The sequence below is a fragment of the Salpingoeca rosetta genome (assembly GCF_000188695.1).
Source record: "Salpingoeca rosetta unplaced genomic scaffold supercont1.14, whole genome shotgun sequence".
Classification (NCBI taxonomy): Eukaryota; class Choanoflagellata; order Craspedida; family Salpingoecidae; genus Salpingoeca; species Salpingoeca rosetta.
Genome location: NW_004754920.1, coordinates 211,455 through 232,652, shown reverse-complemented (window position 1 = coordinate 232,652; position 21,198 = coordinate 211,455). Strand labels below are relative to the sequence as shown.

General features: G+C 57.1%; 4 protein-coding genes across 4 annotated transcripts in view; 1 reads left to right on the top strand and 3 right to left on the bottom strand.

Annotated features, from left to right (window-relative positions):
* PTSG_06161 (uncharacterized protein) overlaps positions 1-721 on the bottom strand; it is a gene marked incomplete at both ends in the record, with an annotated part of 4,266 nt that extends 3,545 nt beyond the window's left edge. Inside the window, 2 exons of the mRNA XM_004992996.1 lie at positions 150-295; positions 662-721. Coding sequence (XP_004993053.1) covers positions 150-295; positions 662-721 — 206 coding nt within the window. The remainder of the gene's footprint in view (positions 1-149; positions 296-661) is intronic.
* An 81-nt stretch (positions 722-802) lies between these two features.
* PTSG_06160 (DNA cross-link repair 1B protein) lies at positions 803-5,611 on the top strand. The gene is made up of 4 exons (XM_004992995.1): positions 803-948; positions 1,166-1,272; positions 1,489-1,646; positions 1,905-5,611. Exons 1-4 carry the CDS (start codon positions 846-848, stop codon positions 5,521-5,523), a joined length of 3,987 nt encoding a protein of 1,328 aa, XP_004993052.1. The 5' UTR covers positions 803-845; the 3' UTR covers positions 5,524-5,611.
* Positions 5,612-6,021: 410 nt separating this feature from the next.
* Positions 6,022-11,477, bottom strand: PTSG_06159 (uncharacterized protein; the record flags this gene model as incomplete). Its single annotated transcript, XM_004992994.1, has 13 exons — positions 6,022-7,251; positions 7,548-7,625; positions 7,843-7,940; positions 8,195-8,416; positions 8,661-8,812; positions 9,097-9,320; positions 9,437-9,530; positions 9,748-9,793; positions 9,973-10,163; positions 10,484-10,571; positions 10,746-10,777; positions 10,948-11,212; positions 11,456-11,477. 13 exons carry the CDS (start codon positions 11,475-11,477, stop codon positions 6,022-6,024), a joined length of 2,742 nt encoding a protein of 913 aa, XP_004993051.1.
* Positions 11,478-12,097: 620 nt separating this feature from the next.
* Positions 12,098-20,990, bottom strand: PTSG_06158 (uncharacterized protein). Its single transcript, XM_004992993.1, has 9 exons — positions 20,922-20,990; positions 20,392-20,612; positions 20,018-20,170; positions 19,720-19,811; positions 19,518-19,560; positions 19,131-19,187; positions 18,637-18,934; positions 12,967-18,401; positions 12,098-12,530 (listed from the first exon to the last, which is right to left on the bottom strand). The coding sequence occupies exons 1-9, from the start codon at positions 20,926-20,928 to the stop codon at positions 12,348-12,350; spliced, it is 6,489 nt and encodes a 2,162-aa protein (XP_004993050.1). The 5' UTR covers positions 20,929-20,990; the 3' UTR covers positions 12,098-12,347.
* Positions 20,991-21,198: the final 208 nt, after the last annotated feature.

The following is a 21,198-nucleotide window of genomic DNA, read 5'->3' as shown; positions in this document are numbered from 1 at the left end:
GTGTGTGTGTGTGTGTGTGTGTGTGTGTGTGTGTGTGTGTGTGTGTGTGTGTGTGTGTGTGTGTGTGTGTGTGGAAATTGGGCTATCGTAAAAACTAGAAGCAACAGAATCAAGCCGTTTGTGAATGAGGGCATCAGAAAAGCACGTACGTTGTGTTGGCGTTGGCGAGGTGATACAAGTGAAGGCGCCCACAGCGGAGTTTCGGCGCATCTGGGTTGTCCGCAGCCTTTGGGTCATCCTTCAGCTGGTACAATCCAACCGCACACACGTCTTCGTACCCTGGCACGGGGCAGCACTGAGAAGGGGGCAGCGGGGTTAAGGACAGAGATGGAAGAGGGGGTGGGGAAGCAGAGCAATGGTGGGGCGAGGGCCAAGGGGGAAGGGGGAAGACGGAAGGGGGTTGATCAAAGACATCAATACACAAGACACAGACACAGACACAGGCACAGACACAGACACAGACACAGACACAGACACAGACACAGACACACAGACACACAGACACACACGCACACAGACACACACAGACAGACACACACACACAGACACACACACAGACACACACACAGACAGACACACACACAGACACACAGACACACACACAGACACACACACAGACACACAGACACACACACAGACACACACACACAGGTAGACGCACCTCCACTGCATCTGCAGTGTACTCTGTCGAAGCCTTCCAGAGCGGCACAACTGCCTCCATCCTTCTTCACTCACTTCTTCGCCTTGTGCGCCAAAACGGGTCGAAATATGTAGCAAATCTTTTACCAATCTTCAGTAACCGCGCGAATTCGGCCGCCACAACACCAGCACACACACGAGCACGCATGGACCGGGGTGGGATTGTGTTGGCAAACACGCCAATCGCAGTGGACACATGGCGACAAGCGCCAGGGGTCAGGCTGTATTTCCTCACACATGCGCACGCAGGTGAGACACTGAATGATGTTTTGAGCGTGCACCTGCCTGTGTTTGCTGTCCTTGCGGTTGGCTGCCTTTGACACATGCGTGCACTGGCCACTGTTGGTTGTGGGTGCTTTGCGGACAAAGGTTCGTTTGTGTTGTGTGGCTTACAACCACCAAACTAACTCACGTCGCGCGTCCTGCTTTTGCTCACCACCTGCAACAACGCATTGGGAAACACTAGACCACTGCAATGGGCTGATCTCATCGTGGAGGGCAGGGCGCATCTTCTGCTCGGAAATCTCAAAGGCTCTGATCATCCACAAGTACAACATCGATGCTGACCTTATCGTTGGTTTTGAGCACACGCACGCAGTTGTGTCCGCACTTGCGCTTGGGACTGCGCTTGGGACTGCGTTGTTTGGACTGCTGGTGTTGTCTGTCGGCAGTGTATGAGTGCCTGTACCAACTGCGGAGGGTGTGCGATATCAAACAGCCCGTTTACACCCATCGTGTACGACGCAGTCTCACCTACTTCTGATGCACTCCAAATGCTCCCACACGCAGACGGCTCTGGAGGTCGGGGAAAAGCACCTGATTCCGCTTGATGACAGCGGCAAGCACACCATGTACGTGACGTTGATTGACGCGAACCACTGCCCTGGTGCAGTCATGTTCCTTTTCCAAGGCTACTTTGGCACGGTCCTCTGTACGGGCGACTTCAGGTGTGTGTGTGCTTGCGTGCGTGTGTGTGTGTGTGTGTGTGTGTGCGTGCGTGTGTGTGTGCGAAAGAGGGCGAGAGAGCAGTACAACAAACAGCTTGCAGCTGGATAAGGTACAGCACAACTCTCTTCACACACACTCACGCACACACTCACTCACACACACACACACACACACACACACACGCACGCACACACACACACACACACACACACACACACACACACACACACACACACCTTTCGTCCCCCCGTGCGCAGGTATACCCCACAGCAGACCAGTGTGCTGGAGGGCGTGTCTGTGGACCACTTGTACCTGGACAACACGTACTGCAACCCTCGCTGCCGCCACCCGTCGCAAGAAATGGCCAAGATGCAGCTGTTTCGGCTGATTGACGACCACCCCGACTACGATATCCTTCTCGGTGTCGACACGCTTGGCAAGGAGGACGTGCTGCTGGACGTTGCCTCCAAGTACAGCGCCGCCATCCACGTCAGCGAACCGCAACTTGCAACGTACAGGGTGGCTGGCATCCCATGCAGCGCGTTCACCACGCAGCCCGAAGACTCCCGCTTCCACGTCGTGCCGCGGCACCAGCTCACCAAGGCATATGTCGAGGGATATGACATCCAGCCTGCGCTTGGTGTTGTGTTAACTGCATACAACCCGTCTGCCTTCAGCACCGTTGACCCGTCGCAGCACCACAGCGTCAAGGCCACCACCCGTCTCCATCGCGTGCCCTACTCCCTGCACAGCAACTTTGACGAGCTGCAGCTGTTTGTGCGGACAATTGGTCCAAAAACGATTGTACCCATTGTCCGTGCAGCCAGCGTCGACCCCCTCCCCCACTTTCGCGACCTGCTTCCAGACAACAACCCACCGAGCCTGTATCAGGTGCAGGTGCCAACAAGCGTGGAGGCGTTTATGTCGCGCACGGGTGTGGTGAAGTCGCTCGCAGCGCGCACAGCTGCTGCACTGCAACGCCGCCGCACCAAGAACAGTGGTGGTGGTAAGGGGGTGGGTCAGGGTGGTGATGGTGATGGTGACGCTGGTGGCGGGAGGAACACAGGTGATGTGTCGAGCAAGTTCCGTTACCACACCAAGGCGACCGGTGTTGTGTTTGATGGCAGCATGGGCACAGACGACGACGACGACGATGATGATGATGATGATGATGATGATGATGATGATGATGATGATGATGATGATGATGATGATGATGATTCGAGTGTGCGGAGCGAGGGAAAGAGCAAGAAAAAGGCGACTCGGAAGAAGGTAAAGAAAGTTGAGAAGAAGGAGAAGAAGAAGAAGGAGAAGAAGAAGAAGAAGAAGAAGAAGAAGGAGAAGGAGGAGGACGCAAAGGAAAGTACAAAGGAGACAGAGAAGACGAGGAAGAAGACACGAAGGAAGGGCCAGGGTCGTGTTCACGCCACATCCATGTATGACGGTTATGATGATGGTCATGATGCTGGTGGTGATGATGGCAGTGACGGGCAGTTGACAGACATGGGCGCATCGAGTGCCGATGAAGAGGCCGGCAGCAATTTGACAGCAAAGGACATGCGCGCCAGCACGCAGGCATCGGATGTCGTTATCATTGACGATGACGACACTCACAGCCATGGCGAAGGCGGTGGACGGGGCGCCCGTGATGACGAAGATGCTGGGGATGGCAAGCATGCACGTGGCACGAAGGCCACCAAAACCAAAGGGGCAACGGCTGTGCGAGAGCGCATCACGTCCTCATTTGCAGTCAAGAAGACACCCAGCAAGCGCGCAGGGCATGATGACGATCCTATTGATGATGGCGGTGCTGATGGCGATGGTGATGGCGATGCTAATGGTGGTGCTACTGGTGGTCCTAATGGCGATGGTGATGGTGGCAGGGGCGTACAATCTCAGGCACAGATGCCGGCGCACACGATTCACGAGCAACTGAACAGCCTCGTGCCACTCACGCCCGAACAGCAACACCAAAAACAACAAAAACAACGACAGCAACAGCAACAACAGCAAGAGCAGGGCTCGGAGGGTGCTGGTGCAAAGGAAAGGCAGCCTGCGTGGATGAGGCAGAGGCGACAGGCCGCAGGCGTGTGGTCTCGACGACGACCACCAAGCGCCACCGCACACAGCAAACCATCATCGTCATCATCATCATCGTCGTCGTTATCGTCGCCATCGAATGCAGCTGCTGTAGCTGCGGTGCGTCGGCTGTCAATGGTTCGGAGTGCTGGGGAGTCATCATCATCATCATCATCATCGTCATTGTCAGCAGCGTCGAATGCTGCGAAGCGAGCGAAATTGCTCACGCACACGTTCACGCAGGCGGGGTGCCCGTTCCTGCTGCCAGACGCATTCGAGTCGCAATCACAGCGAGGTGTCGACAACGACAGCGACCACAACACGGACAGTGATCACGGTGCAGGCGATGGTGTCGATGGTGCTGATGAGGGTGGCAGAAAGCGAAAGAGGAGCAGGAGAAAGTCAGCACAAACCGAGAGCAGCAGCCACAACACCGCCAATGGGCAACACCACGATGAACAGCAACAGCAACAGCGACAGCGCGTCGCGACGTTGCACTTCAACTCGATTGCATGTCGCAGCTGCAAGTCCGTGTACTTTGGGAGCCGACCAGAAGGCGGGCTGATGTTGATGGTGAAGAACTGTGCCGACGGATGCGTGTGCGAACGAACGGGGCGCGTACTGCAATCATGTCTCGTGCCCCTCAAGCACGTGCTGCCGACCAACACCACCCTCCGCTACTTTCCCGACCCAGACGAAGAGCAAGAAGAGGAGCAGCAGCAGAGGCGGTATGCGGCCGTTGATGTGGATGGACGCACGCGTGTTGGTGTTGGTGGTGGTGGTGGTGGTGGTGGTGGTGGTGGTGGTGGTGGTGGCAGTGACAGCGACGCCGATCCCGTTGAACATGATGCTGATGGTGGTATTGATGACATGAGCGACAATGCGTGGCTGAGCACGACCGCGCCCGTGATTCCTGCGCAGTTTCGATCGTCTGCGCGCTTCCGTCGCTTCGCGTCGATGCTCTCCAAGACGCGGAAGGCGAACGCAAGCACAACAGGCCGGCGCCGCACACACCGCAGCGCAGCAGAGGACACAGCAGCGATGGAGCCAACACCAACGACGGCAGTGGTCGCAGCCACGCGTACAAGTGAAACAGCGGCAGCGTCGGAAAGCGTCGAGTCAATGACAGCGCAAAGGAACACAGAAGCGTCATCATCAGCGAGATTTGAAGCAGCAACAACCACAGCACTTACCACAGCGGCGCCGGCTGCAGCGTCAACGATGGCAACCAGTGGAATGGACACTTCCCTGGATGATGCCGATGACGGTGATGGTCATCATGGCGATGATGGTGGCGGGAACAGGCGTCACGCCGACGCGAGCCATGTCACACCAAGCAACAGCCACACCACAGGTGCACCACAAGCATTGACATCAGCGGTACCAATGACATCAGCAGCAGCAGCAGCAGCAGCAACGAGCGACAAGTCGACGATTGGTGCTGGCGGTGAGAGCTTCGTGCAGCCATCCACGCGCAGGGTGCGCAGAGTACGACGACGACGCACAGCACACAGGCAGAGGAAACAGCAGCAGCAGGAGAAACAGCAGGAGGGCGGAGAAGAAGGGGGAAATAGCAAGCAGCAGAGTGGAGAAGGGGCGAAGAGTAGCAAGCCAAACCGTGGTGGGAGGGAAGAGAACGATGACCAGACAGGCGGGGGCGATGGTGTGAGGCATGATGTGAGGCATGATGTGGTGCACAGCAGCAGTAATGGCAGCGTTGGTAACGGCGAGAGCCAGTCGCTGCTGAACGAACATGAAGAGAGATCATCCGTGTTGTTCGACACACAAGCGTTTTGACATGATGTTGGAGGTTTGCATGTGTGTGTGCATGTGTGTGTGTGTGTGTGTGTGCATTTGATTGCTTGAGTGCGCGTGTGTTTGCGTGTGCGTGTGTACGCACGTGTTCTCGGCGACGAGCATGTTCATGCTGCAGTGTGTCAGACAACTTTTGGTTCAATAGAAGCACGAATGAGAATCAATCAACAAGCAACAGATGCAGCATGAACAAAAGGAAGCCGCAAGAGAGGGCGGACACGAACCAAGAAAGACAGGAAGCCGTGATGAGAGAAAAACCAAGAACAAGAAGAGGTGAAATGAAATGAGATGATTGAGCTAAGTGCGAGACCAGCGACACTTGTGAGAGTGATTTGTTAGAGGCAGGGAAAGGAATGCAAATGAATATCGCCTTAACAGCAGGGAGTTGGCAGACAAACCGACATAGACATGCAGACACACAGACAGACAAGACAAAGCGACAGACGTACACACAGACCAGACAAAAGGAAAAGTCATGTGTCACGACTTGTTGCCAGCCACATGCAAGTAGGACGGGTTTTTTGCCGCGCCCTCAACATCAAAGTAGCTGTCGTTGCCACCTTCTTGCTGTGGCGAGCTCACATGCATGTATGAGCCATCAGCCCCTTCCTGTTGCTGTTGTTGTTGTTGTTGCTGCTGCTTGGGGATGATGGAAAAGTCCTCCTCGTCAGACGATGAATCATCGTCACCCTCATCAAAGCCCATGTACCCTTCGTTTGCTGCATCATTGCGTGTGACGTTCAAGTAGCTGTCTTGCTGCTGCTGCTGCTGCTGGCTCCGATCAACGCTCATGTACCGCCCAGTACTCTTGTCCACTTGGAAGTAGTCGTCCTGTGGCTGCTGGTCGTTGTCCACATTAAGGTAGTTGTCTTGTTGCTGCTGTTGTTGTTGCTGTTGCACGCTCATGTAGCTGTCCTGTGGCTGCTGGTCGTTGTCGACATCAAGGTAGTTGTCTTGTTGCTGCTGGTCGTTGTCCACATCAAGGTAGTTGTCTTGTTGCTGCTGCTGTTGCTGTTGCACGCTCATGTAGCTGTCTTGTGGCTGCTGGTCGTTGTCCACATCAAGGTAGTTGTCTTGTTGCTGTTGTTGTTGCTGTTGCACGCTCATGTAGCTGTCCTGTGGCTGCTGGTCGTTGTCCACATCAAGGTAGTTGTCTTGCGGTGGCTGTGCCCCAACGCTCGAGTACGTGGTTGGTTTCGCGACTGGTCTTGTCCCGGCCGTCGCCACGTCCATGTAGCTCTGCTGTCCCTGATCGTCCTCAAGATCCATGTACGAATCATGCTGCTGCTGCTGCTGCTGCTGCTTCATGGCCGGCTTCTGCTGTTGCTTGGGTTTCTTTCCACTGGGCTTCTTGCCCGGCTTCTTCCCGCCCTTTGCAGCGTTGGGTGCTGCTGCCTTCTTCCCTCCAGCCGCCGTGGCCACCTTGCCACCTGCTGGTGTTGTTGTCGCTGCTGCTGCTGTTGTTGCTCCTGTGCTCGCTCCCTTCGATGCTGAGGCGTCAGCCGTGCCAACCTCCAAGTACCCTTCAAGCTTCTCCTCCTCATCACTGCCGAGGTCATCATAGGATCCCTCCTCCTGAATGCCGTCGAGATGGGTGCTCTTCTTCTGCCACGCCGTCCGCGGCACCGACGGCCGCTTTGTTGGCGATGTGTTCTGGAACGCGTCCAGACCCATGTACCCGTCACTCGTCGACCCGTCTGCACCAGGCATCTGATGGTGGTGGTGGTGGTGGTGTAGAAAGAATTGGGGGGGGGGGATAAAATGAGATGGATGAAGAACGAAACAGGGAACAACGGTTTAGACATAACCAGAGATAGTCACATTGACAGGCAAAGGCGGACAGGCAGAGACACGGAGAGACACAGAGGTAAACAGACACAGACACAGACACAGACACAGACACAGACACACACAGACACGGACAGACAGACAGACAGACAGACAGACAGATACACACACGCACACACACATACACACACACACACACACACACACACACGACAGACCGTGAGGTAGTCCTCCGAGTCGATGTCTGGGTTGAAGGCGGGATTTGAGAAGGAGCGCATCATTGACGGCGGACGCGTCTGGCGCAGTGACGACGACGGTGGTGTTGATGGTCGTGGTAGTGGTGTTGATGTCGATGATGGTGATGGTGTTGATGTCGATGATGGTGATGGTGTTGATGTTGTGTGTGTGTGCGCGTGCGTGCGGGTGAGCGAGGGGTTGGAGAACGGGGATGAACGTTGAGCCAGTGTGTTTTGTTTGCAGTCAGATCCATTCACACGGAGCAACACGCCTCACCTTCCTACGTGCAGCCTTTGTTGGTCGGTTGTTGCGGCAGTAGCACCCCAGACCAATCGTGAACACGACAGCAAGAAGCGCAGCAGCGCCCATCAGCCCTGATGATGTCACATGAACACACGCAAAGATGCGAGAGCGGATGCAGTACACAGGTGAGGAGAAGCAAGTACGTGCAGAGGTGGCAACCATCCAAGTATGTACGCATGCACAACGTTGGGACGCTCCGCCTGTTCGTGCAGCATTGAAGACAAGCTGACGATCAAGAGGAAAACACCCCACACACCATGAAACCCACCAGACACGGACACACACACACACAGACAGACGCAGACACACACACACATGTGCTCACCATACTGCACAGGCGGGGTGAGCAGGCTCTTGTCCTTCGCTGGTGCGTTGGTTGAGGCGGCAGACGTCGTTGACGTTGTAGTTGTGGTTGGCGGTGTTGTTGTTGGTGGAGGGCAGTTCTTCTGCTTTGAGCCGTCCGGACACACGCACACGTACGAGGACCCGGTTGACTCGCACACGTTTTCGCCGCACAGCGTGGGGTCTTCCACGCACTTGTCAACATCTGAGTAACAATGACAAAGAGAAAGCGAGGGGGGCAGGGGGTGAGTAGTGGTTGTTGTTGGTTAGCGTGAGTACGTGTTTGTGCGCAAAGTATGTGTGTGAATGCGTGTGAATGCGTGTGCACGTGTGTGCATGTGCGTGAATGTGTGTGAATGCGTGTGAATGCGTGCATGGACGTGATCCGCAAAAGCAACTCGCAAAGGCACAAGTGCACGCATGCACAAACAATCCAGCCATGTACGCACATTGGCAGATGGAGCCAGCAAACCCTGTTCCTGTGCAGTTGCAGAGGAAGTTTCCTGTGATGTCGTCGACGGAGCACGTGCCGTTGTTCGTGCACGGCGAAGGGATGCAAGGACTCTCTTCGCATCGATCACCCGTAAACCCAGTGGGGCACCTGTTGTGATTTTGATTGTGATTTGTGTGTGTTTGTGTATGTGTGTGTGTGTTTGTGTAGGGGGGGGGGGAAGGCAAGAGGAGTGGCAGTTGGGCGATTGTGAGGTGTTGGTATGTGAGTTGTGTGGTGCGCTACTTATCTGAGGCACAAATCAGCAAAACAAACCAACAAAACAAACCAACAAAACAAACCAACAAAACAAACCAACAAACCAGCCAACAAACAAGCAAACTTATTAACTCACCAACCAACCGACCAAAGCTAGCACGGAAACAAGCACTCACTCGCAGTGGAAGGAGTTGATGGTTGGCGTTGTACAGACGCCGTTATTCAAGCAGGGGAAGACATCGGGTGCGCACTCGTCAATGTCATCCGTGCAGCTGTCACCTTCCCAGCCAGGGTCGCTGCAGTGTTGTTGTTGTTGTTGTTGTTGTTGTTGTTGTTGTTGTTGTTGTTGTTGTTGTTGTTGTGAGCGCGTGCGCGGTAGGCAAACAAATGCGAACACTGCCTGAACAAGGAGACAAGTGCCATCAACACCACCCAACATCAAAAAACACAAAGGACAACAGGAATAGCAACACGAATCAACAACACGAGTAGCAAGCAGTCACACATGCAGTGTACGCACCATTCGCACTCGAAGCCCGTCGCAATGCTCTTGCATACGCCGTTGGGCTCACACGCGCCGGCCGCGCAGTTGATCTGCACCTCACAGTTCCTGATGGCGGTAACGGTGGTGAGGTAGAACAGTGTGGCGTGGTGAGTAGTGTGTGGAGTGAGTATGTGTGTGTGTATGTGTGTGAGTGAGTATGCGAGTGAGTATGTGTGTACGTGTGGTGTTAAGTGGGGGGCAAAAACCCATGCTACGATGGCAGTGATGTGTGGAGAGGTGGGAGAGTGTGAACTTTGTTTTGCTTGTGTGTGAGTACACTTACGGTCCGCCAAGGTGGGAAGGGCATGAGCAAGTGTAGTTGTTGATGCCTGTATTTGCCACGAAAATCGAGGGTGTTGTGAGAGCAGGTGCTTAACGTGAGATGACGATCACAAGAGCATTGGGGTGGTGCGGGAAACAATCATCAAGTTCACGAGCAGCTACCCACTCCGTAATACACACAGACACACACGCAGACACACACGCACAGAAAGCGTGCGAAACACACCGTCAATGCACGTCTCGCCGTTGCACGGGTCTGGGTCACAGTCGTCGATGTTGATTGTGCAGTTTGTGCCCTCAAAGCCGGCATCACAGTCACACTTCGCAACACCATCGTCAATGTAGCATTCGCCGTTGCCGCAGTCCACGCCGTTGCACGCCTGGCCCGTCAGGCAGCGCGGCTGGTCGTAGCCGGTGCTGTCGTCGTGATGGAGAGAGAAGACGAAGGCAGGTGCAGAGAGGGGGGGGGGGATAGAACGTGTGTGTGCGCGCGCGTGTGTGTGTGTGGTGAACCGGACGTGGCTGTGAGAGAGGTGTTGTGACAACGAGAAACAAGCCAAAGCCTGCGGGCGAGACAAGCGTAGGAGGCAGGAGTCTAGGACAAACACACACACACACACACACACACACACACACACACACACACACACACACACACACACACACACACACACACAAACATCAACACACACACACACACACACACAGGGGTACACATGGAAGGTGAATGAACATACGGGCATATGCACGCTGTTGCGTCGCTGGCAGCGTTTCGATCGCACGTGCCGCCATTGGCACACGTGATGTTGAGGCAGATGTTGATGTCTGGAGGCGAGACAATCAAGGCGGCAGCAAACAGGTGAGCGAGAGGAGAGGTGTGGAGTACAGCAATGAAGGAGATCGCAGTGGTTCGGTGGAAGAGAAGAGGAGTTGGGGAGGAAGAGGTGGCGGGTGGGTGAGGGACGTGGTGTAACAGTAGATGGATGATGTTGAACGCACCGTTGCAGAACCCGTCCTGATTCTCTGTTCCACTGCCAAGGACACGATACGGAAACGTGGCGCAGGGTGAGCGAGGAAGCATGTCGAGGAACCTCGAGATGATGCACACTGCAAGCAGTACTGTTGCACAAATAGACACAGACAGACACAGATACACGCGCGCGCACGCACAGACCAAAAACACAGGCACATACACACGTACAATGGGCATTCTGTGACGCATTCGTTGTTGGTATTATCAATGGCAAAGCCTGAATCGCACTGCGTGCAGATGCCCTTATCATTCAGCTCAATACAGGAGGTGCAGTTGGCGGGGCACGGGACGTCGCAGGTGTCGCCCACAAATTCCTTTGTGCAGGAGCATTCAAAGTCGGCCGTGTCACGAAGTACGGTCGAGGAGTATGTGCAGTTGCCAGTCCCACACGGGGTTCCGTCGCAGGGATCATATGCCGTCTCACATCTCCGAGCTGCACACAACCACAAATATGTGCACAAAAAAGGCAACGCCAGGTGGGCGTGAGTGAATGCGTGTGTGCGCATGAGCAAGTGTCCAAGTACGTGTGTGCGCGTACATATGTGTGTGCGAAGAAAGAAAAGGACGCTGCTGCCATGGGCGCACAGGTGCGTGTTGGGCATACGCACGGCAGTTGCCGTGCACGCAAACACAGAGTGCAGAGGCAAAGTGCGTGCAGCGGACAGTGGCAGCTTACATTCGAATCCTTGACGGCACATGCATGTGTGCGTGTTGTTGGCGCGATCAACACACTCGGCGTTGTTCTCGCAGCCACAGTCCGCGTCGTTGGTGCAATCGCAGCTGCCGGGCACGAGCACAAGCGACGTCTGTTGCGCTTGCGTTGCCGCAGGGAGCAAGCACACGCACGTGCACAGCACAAACGCAGCTGCAGCAACAACACTTGCCGCCAGCGGCAAAGCTATCCTTCCACGTTGTAGTTGTTGTTGCATCGTTGCTGTGTAAGTAGAGGCTGTGTGTGTGTGTGTGTGTGTGTGTGAGTGTGTGTGCGCGCGATGTGGTGCGATGTGCGATGTGTGGTGTGTGTGTGTGTGTATGTATGTATGTGTGGGGGGGGGGGAGTGGATGGCTGAAGAACCAAAAAGCCAGCCAGAGAGCTGCGCTGCTGTTGTTCTTGCTGGTTGCGCTGTTGAAAAGGGGGGAACAACACAAACAAAACAAGGAGGAAACGCCCGCCTCCAGTTTGAACTGGATATAAAAATGAAGAAAATTTTTCATTTGGGCACAGCCCAGAATGACGTGTTTGTTTGGTTGGGTCCTCGTGGAACACGCACCTCCCATCATGTCTCATGTCACACCATCACACCATCACATCATCGCACGCACCACTCTCGCAGCCCCATCTCGTACAGCCACCACCTTCTTGCCCAGGTCGCGTACAGCTGCACTTCATCCATTCAAATTCCATCTTGTTCGAGCCAAAGCAGCGTAGCAAGCAAGCAATCACGCAAGACGTGTAATGTAACATAGCAACAGGAGGCAAGCACACCGCACCATCTCATCGTCACCCAATAACATGTCCTTCATCATCTCCCATCCTCATCCCATCTCAATATGCCACACGGCCAGCGTCACGCAATCTGCTCCAGCGTTGCGCCGCGCGGCTCAATCTCCAGGCTGAGCTGATACAGCTCATCGTGGGTCTTGTGGTTGAAGCCGTCAAAGCACTGCCGAATCTCCTCCTTGGACTGAAACTTGAAAGGGTGACTCTGGTACTCCTCAACCGCCGCGCAGATGTTGTACAGCTGGTGCATCTGTTTGTTGTGTGCATGTGTGTTCGTGTGATGGTTGTTGTTGTTGTTGTTGTTGTTGTTGTTGTTGTTGTTGTTGTTGTTGTTGTTGTTGTTGTTGTTGTTGTTGTTGTTGTTGTTGTTGTTGTTGTTGTGTGTGTGTTCGTGTTGTGTTCGTGTGTTGTTGTTGTTGTTGTTGTTGTTGTTGTTGTTGTTGTTGTTGTTGTTGTTGTTGGTTGGGTTGTTTGGGCAGAAGTGAGGGAGACACAGAGGGAGACGGGTGCGCAATGGTAAGTGTAACAACAAACAAAACAAGAACACACGAATACTGTCCATGGAGACGCGTTCAACAGACACACACACACACACACACACACACACACACACACACACACACACACACACGGTCTCTTCCTTATACTCACCCACTTCTCCCTTCTCCACCCCCCTCAAAACACACCTTGGCAAAGTTGATAATCTTTTCTGAGGTGTTGCCGCGGTGCACGGCGGCACCAAGCTCCACGTAGTCTGGGTTGCCAACGTGCACAAACACAATGTCGGAGAGATACATGCCCAGGTATGGGATAACGGGGGGCTTGAGCTGGCGGCAGTAGTAGCGGAACTTGAGGAAGCTCTTCTCGTGGCTCATCAGCTCCTGCAGGCGCGCAAGCGTGCCCTGCGTCTTGGCGTTCAGGCTGGCAAACGTGTGCTTGAGACGATACACCGCCGCGTTGTTCATGCCAGACAGGATGGCAAGCAGCGTGTCAAAGTTCTGGTGCTTCTTTAGCTGCTTCATCAGCTGGATCAGCTTCGCCATCACCTTCACCCTGTGCTTGAGCTTCGGCGTGCACACCACGCACGTGGCCGCCCACATGGACACGTGGTTGAAGTGCTCAATCATCTTCATCACGTTCGGGCTGTTCTCCGCAGACTGCTTCTTCCGCCACGCCAGCAGTTCCCGCGCAGAGATGCGCCCAAACAGCTTGTTGGCCATCACGCACAGCTCCCTGGCCAGCTCTGTCGTCGAATACGCCAGCAGCGCCGTTGGTCGCTGCCCGGCCGGTGCTGCTGGCACCGCCACCTTTGCGCGCGGCTGGCTCGACGCCGCCAGCTCCTGCTCCTCCTCTGCCTGCTGCGCATCCAGCCGCTCCCCAATGGCCACCCACAGGTCCTCCAGGTACGCTGCGGCGACGTCGACGTGCTCAAGCTGCAGCAGATCGTACACCACCGCCTGCAGCTCCCGCAGCTGCCGCGCGCTCAGGTCGGGCACCAGTGACTCCAGGCACTCGCTCATGGCCGTGGCCAGGCGGCAGTGCTTCCACACCAGGGCGTCCTCAGCAGCGCCGCCGCCGCCCCCCGTCCGCGCAGTCATGAGCCCGCGGTGGTGCGTGATGAGTCTGCTGCTCAGGTCCTTGGCCGTCGTGAACACGGGGAAGCACGTACGCAGCGTGCCCAGCAGGTTCGGGTCCCGCATGCGGTCGGAGATGAGATACTCCAGCACCTGCGTCAGCGTGCCTGCACGCACACGGCAGTAGTACGTCGTGGCTGGCGCTGCCGTTGTTGTGTTTGCGTCGGTACCGGCCGCCGCTGCCGTGGGAGCACCCGGCGTGCCGCGGCCATGGGGACGTGGTGACGCCTGCGAGGTGCGTGTACTGCCACCAGTCGACCCGAGCGACAACGACGATCCACGCGATGGGATCATGGACGGGGCTGACGTCGACAGCACTGCTGCCGCTGCCTGCCGTTGGGCGGTGGTTGGCGACGGTGACGAGGGTGTCGGTGCAACATCCGACTTTGTGGCCAAAACATGTGCATCTGGCGCGGCTCCGCCCCTGCTGCTTGCAGTGGAGGTCGAACGAACCCTCAGCATCAGCCCACCGCCGCCGCCGCCGCCGCCGCCTGCGTTTGCATCACGCCCCGCGTTGCGTTCACCATCACCATCCCCATCACCATCACCATCACCGTCGGTGTCACCAGCGCTTGGTGTACGTGCGCGTGCGATGGACGTGTCCCCTGCCGTGGACGAGACAATCGACGTGTCGCCTGCACCCGTCCCTGCTGCTGCTGCTGTGGATGTGTTTGAGTCGCCTGGGTTGGCCTCAAGTTTCCGAATCACCAGACCCGTCTCAGCATCAATCTCATCTCCCTCCTCGATAAACGCCTTCATCGCCTCTGCTGTTGCATCGTCCTCCCCCGTTGCTGCGCCACCACCAACACCTCCTTCCTGCGTCGGTGCCCGGGTATCGTCACCATCGCTACCGCCGCGGCCCCTTCCGCCCTCGGCCTCCATCAGCTGTACAAACGGGTTGTTCTTGCCTGCAAAGGGGCTGCGTGGGCGCTGCTTCGGCGGCGAAGCTGCACCTGCTCCGCCCACCAACGATGGGGATGACGACGCCGCCAGTGCAGCCGCTGCGCGTGTGGTTGCAGCACTCGACTTCATCGTGCTCGTGCGGGGAACGTTGCCGCCACCGCTGCTGCCCGCGTGCGTGTCAGCTGTGGCGCCGGGCAGATACCACGACTGCCGGATGTGGTCCGTGGACGAGTCGCCGCTGTCAACGCCACCCAGGCTCAGCGTGGGCCGTGCTGGACGGTCTGACACCGACGAGGCTGCTGCTGCTGTTGCTGTTGGCGCCGTCGTTGTTATTGTTGGTGTTGACGTTGTTGTCGCTGGAGATGGCTGGCTGGTGGCGGAGGTGCGTGGGTGCATGGCTTGCACGGCCAAGGGGCTCGGCTTCAGGTCTGTGCCGCTGCTGTTGGCCTGGAAGGTGTCAATCACACCACCACTGGCCATTGGCGACGGTGGTGCACGCGCCTTTCGCGCCGGCAGCGGCGGGGGCGGCGATGATGACAGCGGGGACGACGATGGCGGTACTGCTGATGACGATGACGATGACATTGCTGTCGTCGTTGCTGTTGCACTGCCGCTCTGGCCCGGTGGTGTGCTCGTTGGGTCCTGGGCCAGCAGGTGCACTGGCTTTGGCGGCCGAGGCGGCATGCTGGCCTGTGGTGGGGACGCAGAACCCGACGTGACTGCCGATCCCTGCGTTGGTGTTGATGACGACACGGCCAGCACACCTGCTGTAGGGGTCACGCTCTTGGTCAGGCGCTCCGTGCCCTGTTGGCCAGGACTGCTGCACGTGCTCCTGCGCCCACTGCCGCCACCATCTGCCTGCCGCTGCTGCTGCTGGATAGTGGCGAGGAACGGGTTGCTGGCGCGGGCCGTGGTGGAGGGCGAGGAAGAGGCTGAAATCGAGTTGGTGGATGCGGCCTTGCGCAGTGGATGCGCACCAGAGGAGGCAGACCGCGGGCGGGTCTGCAGGTGCGACTTGAACGGGTTGCTCGGTGAGAGGTTCTGTGCAAACGCGTGCAGCTCCTCCGCTGTTGGTGCACCCGTGCTGTCCCCACTATCGCCACCACCGCCATTGCTGCTGCTGCTGCTACCGCTGTTGCGGGCCAGCGCGCTTGCGTTCGCTGCGCTTCTGCTGCGGTGCAGCTCTGCGCTCTTGGATGTGGACGGAGAGAGGGACCCCAGCATGCTCAGGCTGAGCGTGGAGGTGCTGTTCATGGTGGTGTTGGCGTCGTCGTCGTCATCGTCGTCATCCTGAAACAGGGCGAGTGCGCTGGCCTGGATGCGCTCGTGCTCCTCTGGGGTGACGAGGAACGGGTTGTTTGCGCTGCGCGTGGGCGGTTCGCTGAACAGGTGGATGGGGTCAAGATGTGCTGCTGCGATGCGCTGCTCTGGAAACTCAAACAGGTGCGACCATTCTCGTCTCGCTTGCTCGTCATCCGCTTCTGCATCTTCTTCCTCCTCCTCCTCCTCCTCACCATCGCCATCGTCTGCCTCGTTGCCACCAGCGTGTTCATCACCGCGTGCCGAACCTTTACTTGCTCCATCTTGCTCTTCGTCTGCTTGTTGCTGCTGAGGCTGGTTGGCGTCGGGGGTTCTACCATCATCACCGCCAACACCAACAGATGCTTGCTGGCTGCCATCACTGCGTTCGGCTTCACCGCTAGTAGCTGCAGTCATTCCCTGTCCCGACTTGTTGCTCGTATCCTGTGCACTCACACTACTGGCTGGCGTTGCACCTTGATGTTGGCTGTCGTCACCGGCTGCCGTTGATGCTGTTGTCGATGTCACAGCGCGTGCTTCCTCGTCCCGCGACGCTGTGCGGCTGTGTCCGCGGCGAGGGCTGCGCGCGTTTGAATTTCGCGGCGACCCGGACCCCTGCAGTCGCCGGCCACCAGCAGAGATGGACCCGCGCCGCTTGCGTTTCATGGACGCGGTGAGCAGGCCGTGTGGTGCTGCACTTCCACGCGCGTCCTGGCCAGGCCCTGTTCCAAACGCGTTTGCCACGCGAAGGCTCATCCTCTTTCGTCGCAGGAACGTTCCGGCACCTTCCTCATCGTGCTGCGACGCACCATCACCCTCGCCGCCATGGGTGCTGCCTTCATCGCCGCTGTCACCGGCAGTCTCAGCTAGTGGCGGCATGACAAACGCGCCGTCAACAAGCCGCGCACCGCGGAACCGGCGCCCGCGTCCAGTACCCTGCCCTTGTTGATCGTTGTTGGAGCCACTGCCCTCTGCGTCATCAAACCGCGTACCATCCAGTGCCCTCAACACCTGCACCAGCTCCTCCCGGTCGCTGTCATCATCGTCTTCCTCATCATCATCACCACCCGTGTGACTGCCTCGTCGCTCACGTTCCTGCCGCTGTTGTCGGTGTTGTTGGTTCGTGGCGGCACCACTGCCCGCGTCACCCAGGTGTGGCTCGCTTACCGATCTGTTGCGGCCGTCTGGCTCCCCCTCCAGCGCGCGTGCTGCAATGTCTTCGCTCACGCGGTGCGCGCGTCGCCTGTCCTCCGTTGCGGAGACGTGGCGGGATCGTGGCCGCGTGCCGTGCGGTGCACTGGTCGCACGCGTGCCCGCGCCTTGCTCGGTTGCGGTTGGCGCGGTGCGTGTTGGCGTGAGGGGCGGCGCTGCCGCTGATGTGGAGGCCGAGTTGCGGCTGCGGGGGCTGGTTGCCCGGCCAGTGACCGATGCGCGGTGGTGGTTGTGGTGGTGCTGGTGGTGCTGAAACGGCTGCACCTGCTCGTCGCCCTCATTGCCAAAGCTCCGCCGCCGCCGAATCGTGAGCGTGTTGGTGCGCTTGCGGCCCTCGTGCGCGTGATGCGAGTGCTGTGCCGCGGCCAGTGCTGCACTCGACAGGTGCGCCTCGCTCAGGCTGTGCACGCTGCCCAGCGACGCCAGGCTGTGTGCGACCTTGCGGCCGATGCTGCGACGATCGCCCGGCCCCGTCGACAGCGAGCGGTGCGTTGTGCCGTCGCGCTCAGCCTCCGTCAGCTCGCGGTACACGGAGAGCATGTCGTGGCGGTGGTTGCTCAGGGCGCGGGCAACGCGCGTTGCGTCATATCCAATCAGCGTGAACCGCTTGACTTGCTCCGAGTTGAGATTGGCGGTCGGCGTGGTTGGCGGGCTGGTGGCATTGGAGCTGGCGTTTGTTGCTGTGGCCGTGGTTGCTGTAACTGCCGTTGTTGAGGTGGCAGAGGCCAATGCCGGCTGTCCTGGTGGTTCTGGCGTCACGGGGGCCGATGTGGACAGCGAAGCGGCGTTGCCCTGGTGCTGCTGGGCTGCGCTGCTGCGACGGTGCAGGTGCAGGTGAGCCGTGGGCAGGTGGATGTGCGAGAGCCGGCCGTGCTGCTCGTGCTGCAAGTGGTGCACGTCGGCCGAGTGGGATGTGCGCACGTGCGCGCCGGATGACCCCGACCGCGAGCGGTGTGGCAGAACGGCGTCAATGTCCGCCAGCGCCTGCGCCGAGCGCTCCAGCAGCACGTTGGCGTAGTGGTGGAACTCGGCTAGCTTCTCCTTTTGCAGCGGCAGCAGCCGGTCGTCAAGGACTACAAATGTATGTGTACGCGTTGTGAACGGCGAAGGGGGGGGGGTTTGTTTCGGGGTGTGTTAGGGGTGAGCGGGGAAGGCAGCTCATGCAAAAATACACAGGCATGCATACAAACAGACAGGCAGACAGATAAACACACAGAAGGACAGACACACACAGACAGACAGACAGACAGACAGACACAGACACACACACACAGACACACACACACACACACAGAGACAGATACGCACCGAGTGGCGGGTGCGCCTTGTCACAAAACTCTGCAAGTTGCCGACTGGTGTGACAGAGGGCAGCAATGTGCTGCTGGCACTTGCGGTCCACGACATCAGACAAGCCTCTCTCCTCTGCAAGCACGGCTGCCTCTGAAGCCATGTCGATAAAGTGGTGGAGGTGCGACACAAGTTCCACAAGCGCGTATTGGCAGCGGCTGCCCTGTTCAAGTAGCTCGCGCAGGCGCAGCAGCGCCACCCACGTGCTCTCCATGGCATCCGCCACATTCTTGCGCACAGACAGCAGCTCGTGCGAGTCCTGTGTTGTGTTGTGTTGTGTTGTGTTGTGTTGTGTTGTGTTGTGTTGTGTATGTGTGTGTGTGAGGGAGTGAGCAAGTGGTGTGTGTGTGTGTGTGTGTGTGAAAAGTGCGCGAGTGTGTGCACACGGATTGTGTGCGCTTGAACTTCAAAGCAGGCACGGGCAAAGGGGCAAGCGTGTGTTCGCGTAACCGCACGTCAATCTTCTCCGTGTGTGTGATCTTGTGCAGCAGCCCTGTCGCAGCTCGCTTCATCTGTGGGCACAATGGCGATCAGGGCGTGGTGAGAAAAGTAAAGGACGGAGAGGCAGGCGAGGAATATGCATGATGCTGACACACACAAACGCGTACGGAGATGCACGCAGATATTAACACACATGCCGCATGTACACACACACACACACACACACACACACACACACACACACACACACACACACACACACGCGCGCGCGCGCGCGCGCATACACAAACAAACAATCTACACACACACAAACAAACAATACACACACACACACACAAACAAACAAACAATCTACACAAGCACACAAGCACAAGCACACACGTGCACTCTCTCAGCCGCACCTTTGATCGTGCCGATCCGCGGTAGTAGCGGAGCGTGGGTCCGCTGCCAACAAAACAACAGAGGCCACAGCAAGAGACAAAGTAGGGCAGGTCAACGGCGATGGAGTACAGAGCAGGCGGCGAGCACGTGAAACAAGCGGATGCAAGTGGTTCAAAGCGTGTCTGATGGTGTGGTGTGAGTGCGTGCGCGCGGGTTACTGACTCGGTGGCAGAGTTCTGGTCCTGCAGCTTGCAGATTTCGTTGATCCACACGTTCATGCCTTCCTCGGACTCGGCCTTGTACGCTGCTTGCTCCTGCAACGCATCAAGGAAGCACGAACGCTCGCGGTGACGGCTTGTCACAAACGGATAAGGACCAGAACCATCGAGACCGAGAGCCAAGCGAACGGGGGGGGGGGAGGGGGAGAGACAGGCAGCCAAACAGAACCCACAAGTGACGAAGATGTCCAGACAGACACACACACGGACACAGACAGACACACACACACCACCACCACCACCTTGTGGCCATGCTCCAGGTGCTGCAGGATGAACTTGTTCTTGGCCACGTTGCAGAGGACGGTTCGATTCTGGACAGGGACAATGTCGACTGGAGTTGCCTCTGGTGTCAGCTTCTTCATGTCTGCCATATCATATTCCACAAGATGGTCGCCCTGCAATGTGCGGGGTTGGCACACATCAGCATGCTTTATTCGTTGTCGTTGTTGTTGTTTTGTTGTTGGTGATGGTGGGGTGGAACAGCGCACTCGAAACAACCTCCACAACAAACAAACAAACACAAACACACACATTCACACACAAGCAAACAACCACTCAACCTCCACACCAACACACACACACACACACACCAACATAGACAAGCACACAGCCCTACCTGCAGGCGGACGAATCGCTTGCGCCAGTGCTTGTTGTTGACCTTCTTCTCGAGGACACCTTGGTGAACAATGTGGGAGTCGAGGATCAAGTGCCTGTCTTCTTGAGTGAGGGATGCACTGTAGTTTGTTTGGTGTTGCTGCTGTTGATGTTCGGGACTTGCGGGTCCTGCCGCAGTATTCTCACTGCTGGCTCGCCGCAGCCCCAACTTCTTCTTCTCGCCTGTGCGCGTCATTTCGTGTCGTGTCATGTCGTGGGGTGTTGTTGAGGGTGGTGAGGGTGTTGTTGAGCATGTTGTGCGGGCACGCATGTTTACATGAGTGGGTGTGAGCGTATGAGATGGACAAGCAAATCACAACAAAACAGCTCATCTCAGCAAGCCAGGCACCAAGCGTAATAGCAATGCCAGCACCCAGCCCAGCTCAGCCCAGCCAAGCTAAGCCCTTTCCTCCGCTCATTCCCCTCCTCCGCTCTCAGCCCAACAACAAACAACCAAACAGCCCAGCAGCAAGCGCATCCTCATCATCTTACGCTCCATCGTTCGTTGTTGTGGCGCGTTCGTTTTTCTTTGTCTTCTTTCGCCTTGCAGCGCAAGCACAAATGGACTACGGAAAATTCATGTATGATATGGCGAAAGCACATTTGACGTTCCGCGAATTTTGAAAAGTTTGCACTCTCAACCGAATCTCGGTTATCCCACGCAATCCACAACACACACACACACACACACACACACACACACACACACACACACACACACACACACACACACACACACACACACACACACACACACACACACACACAC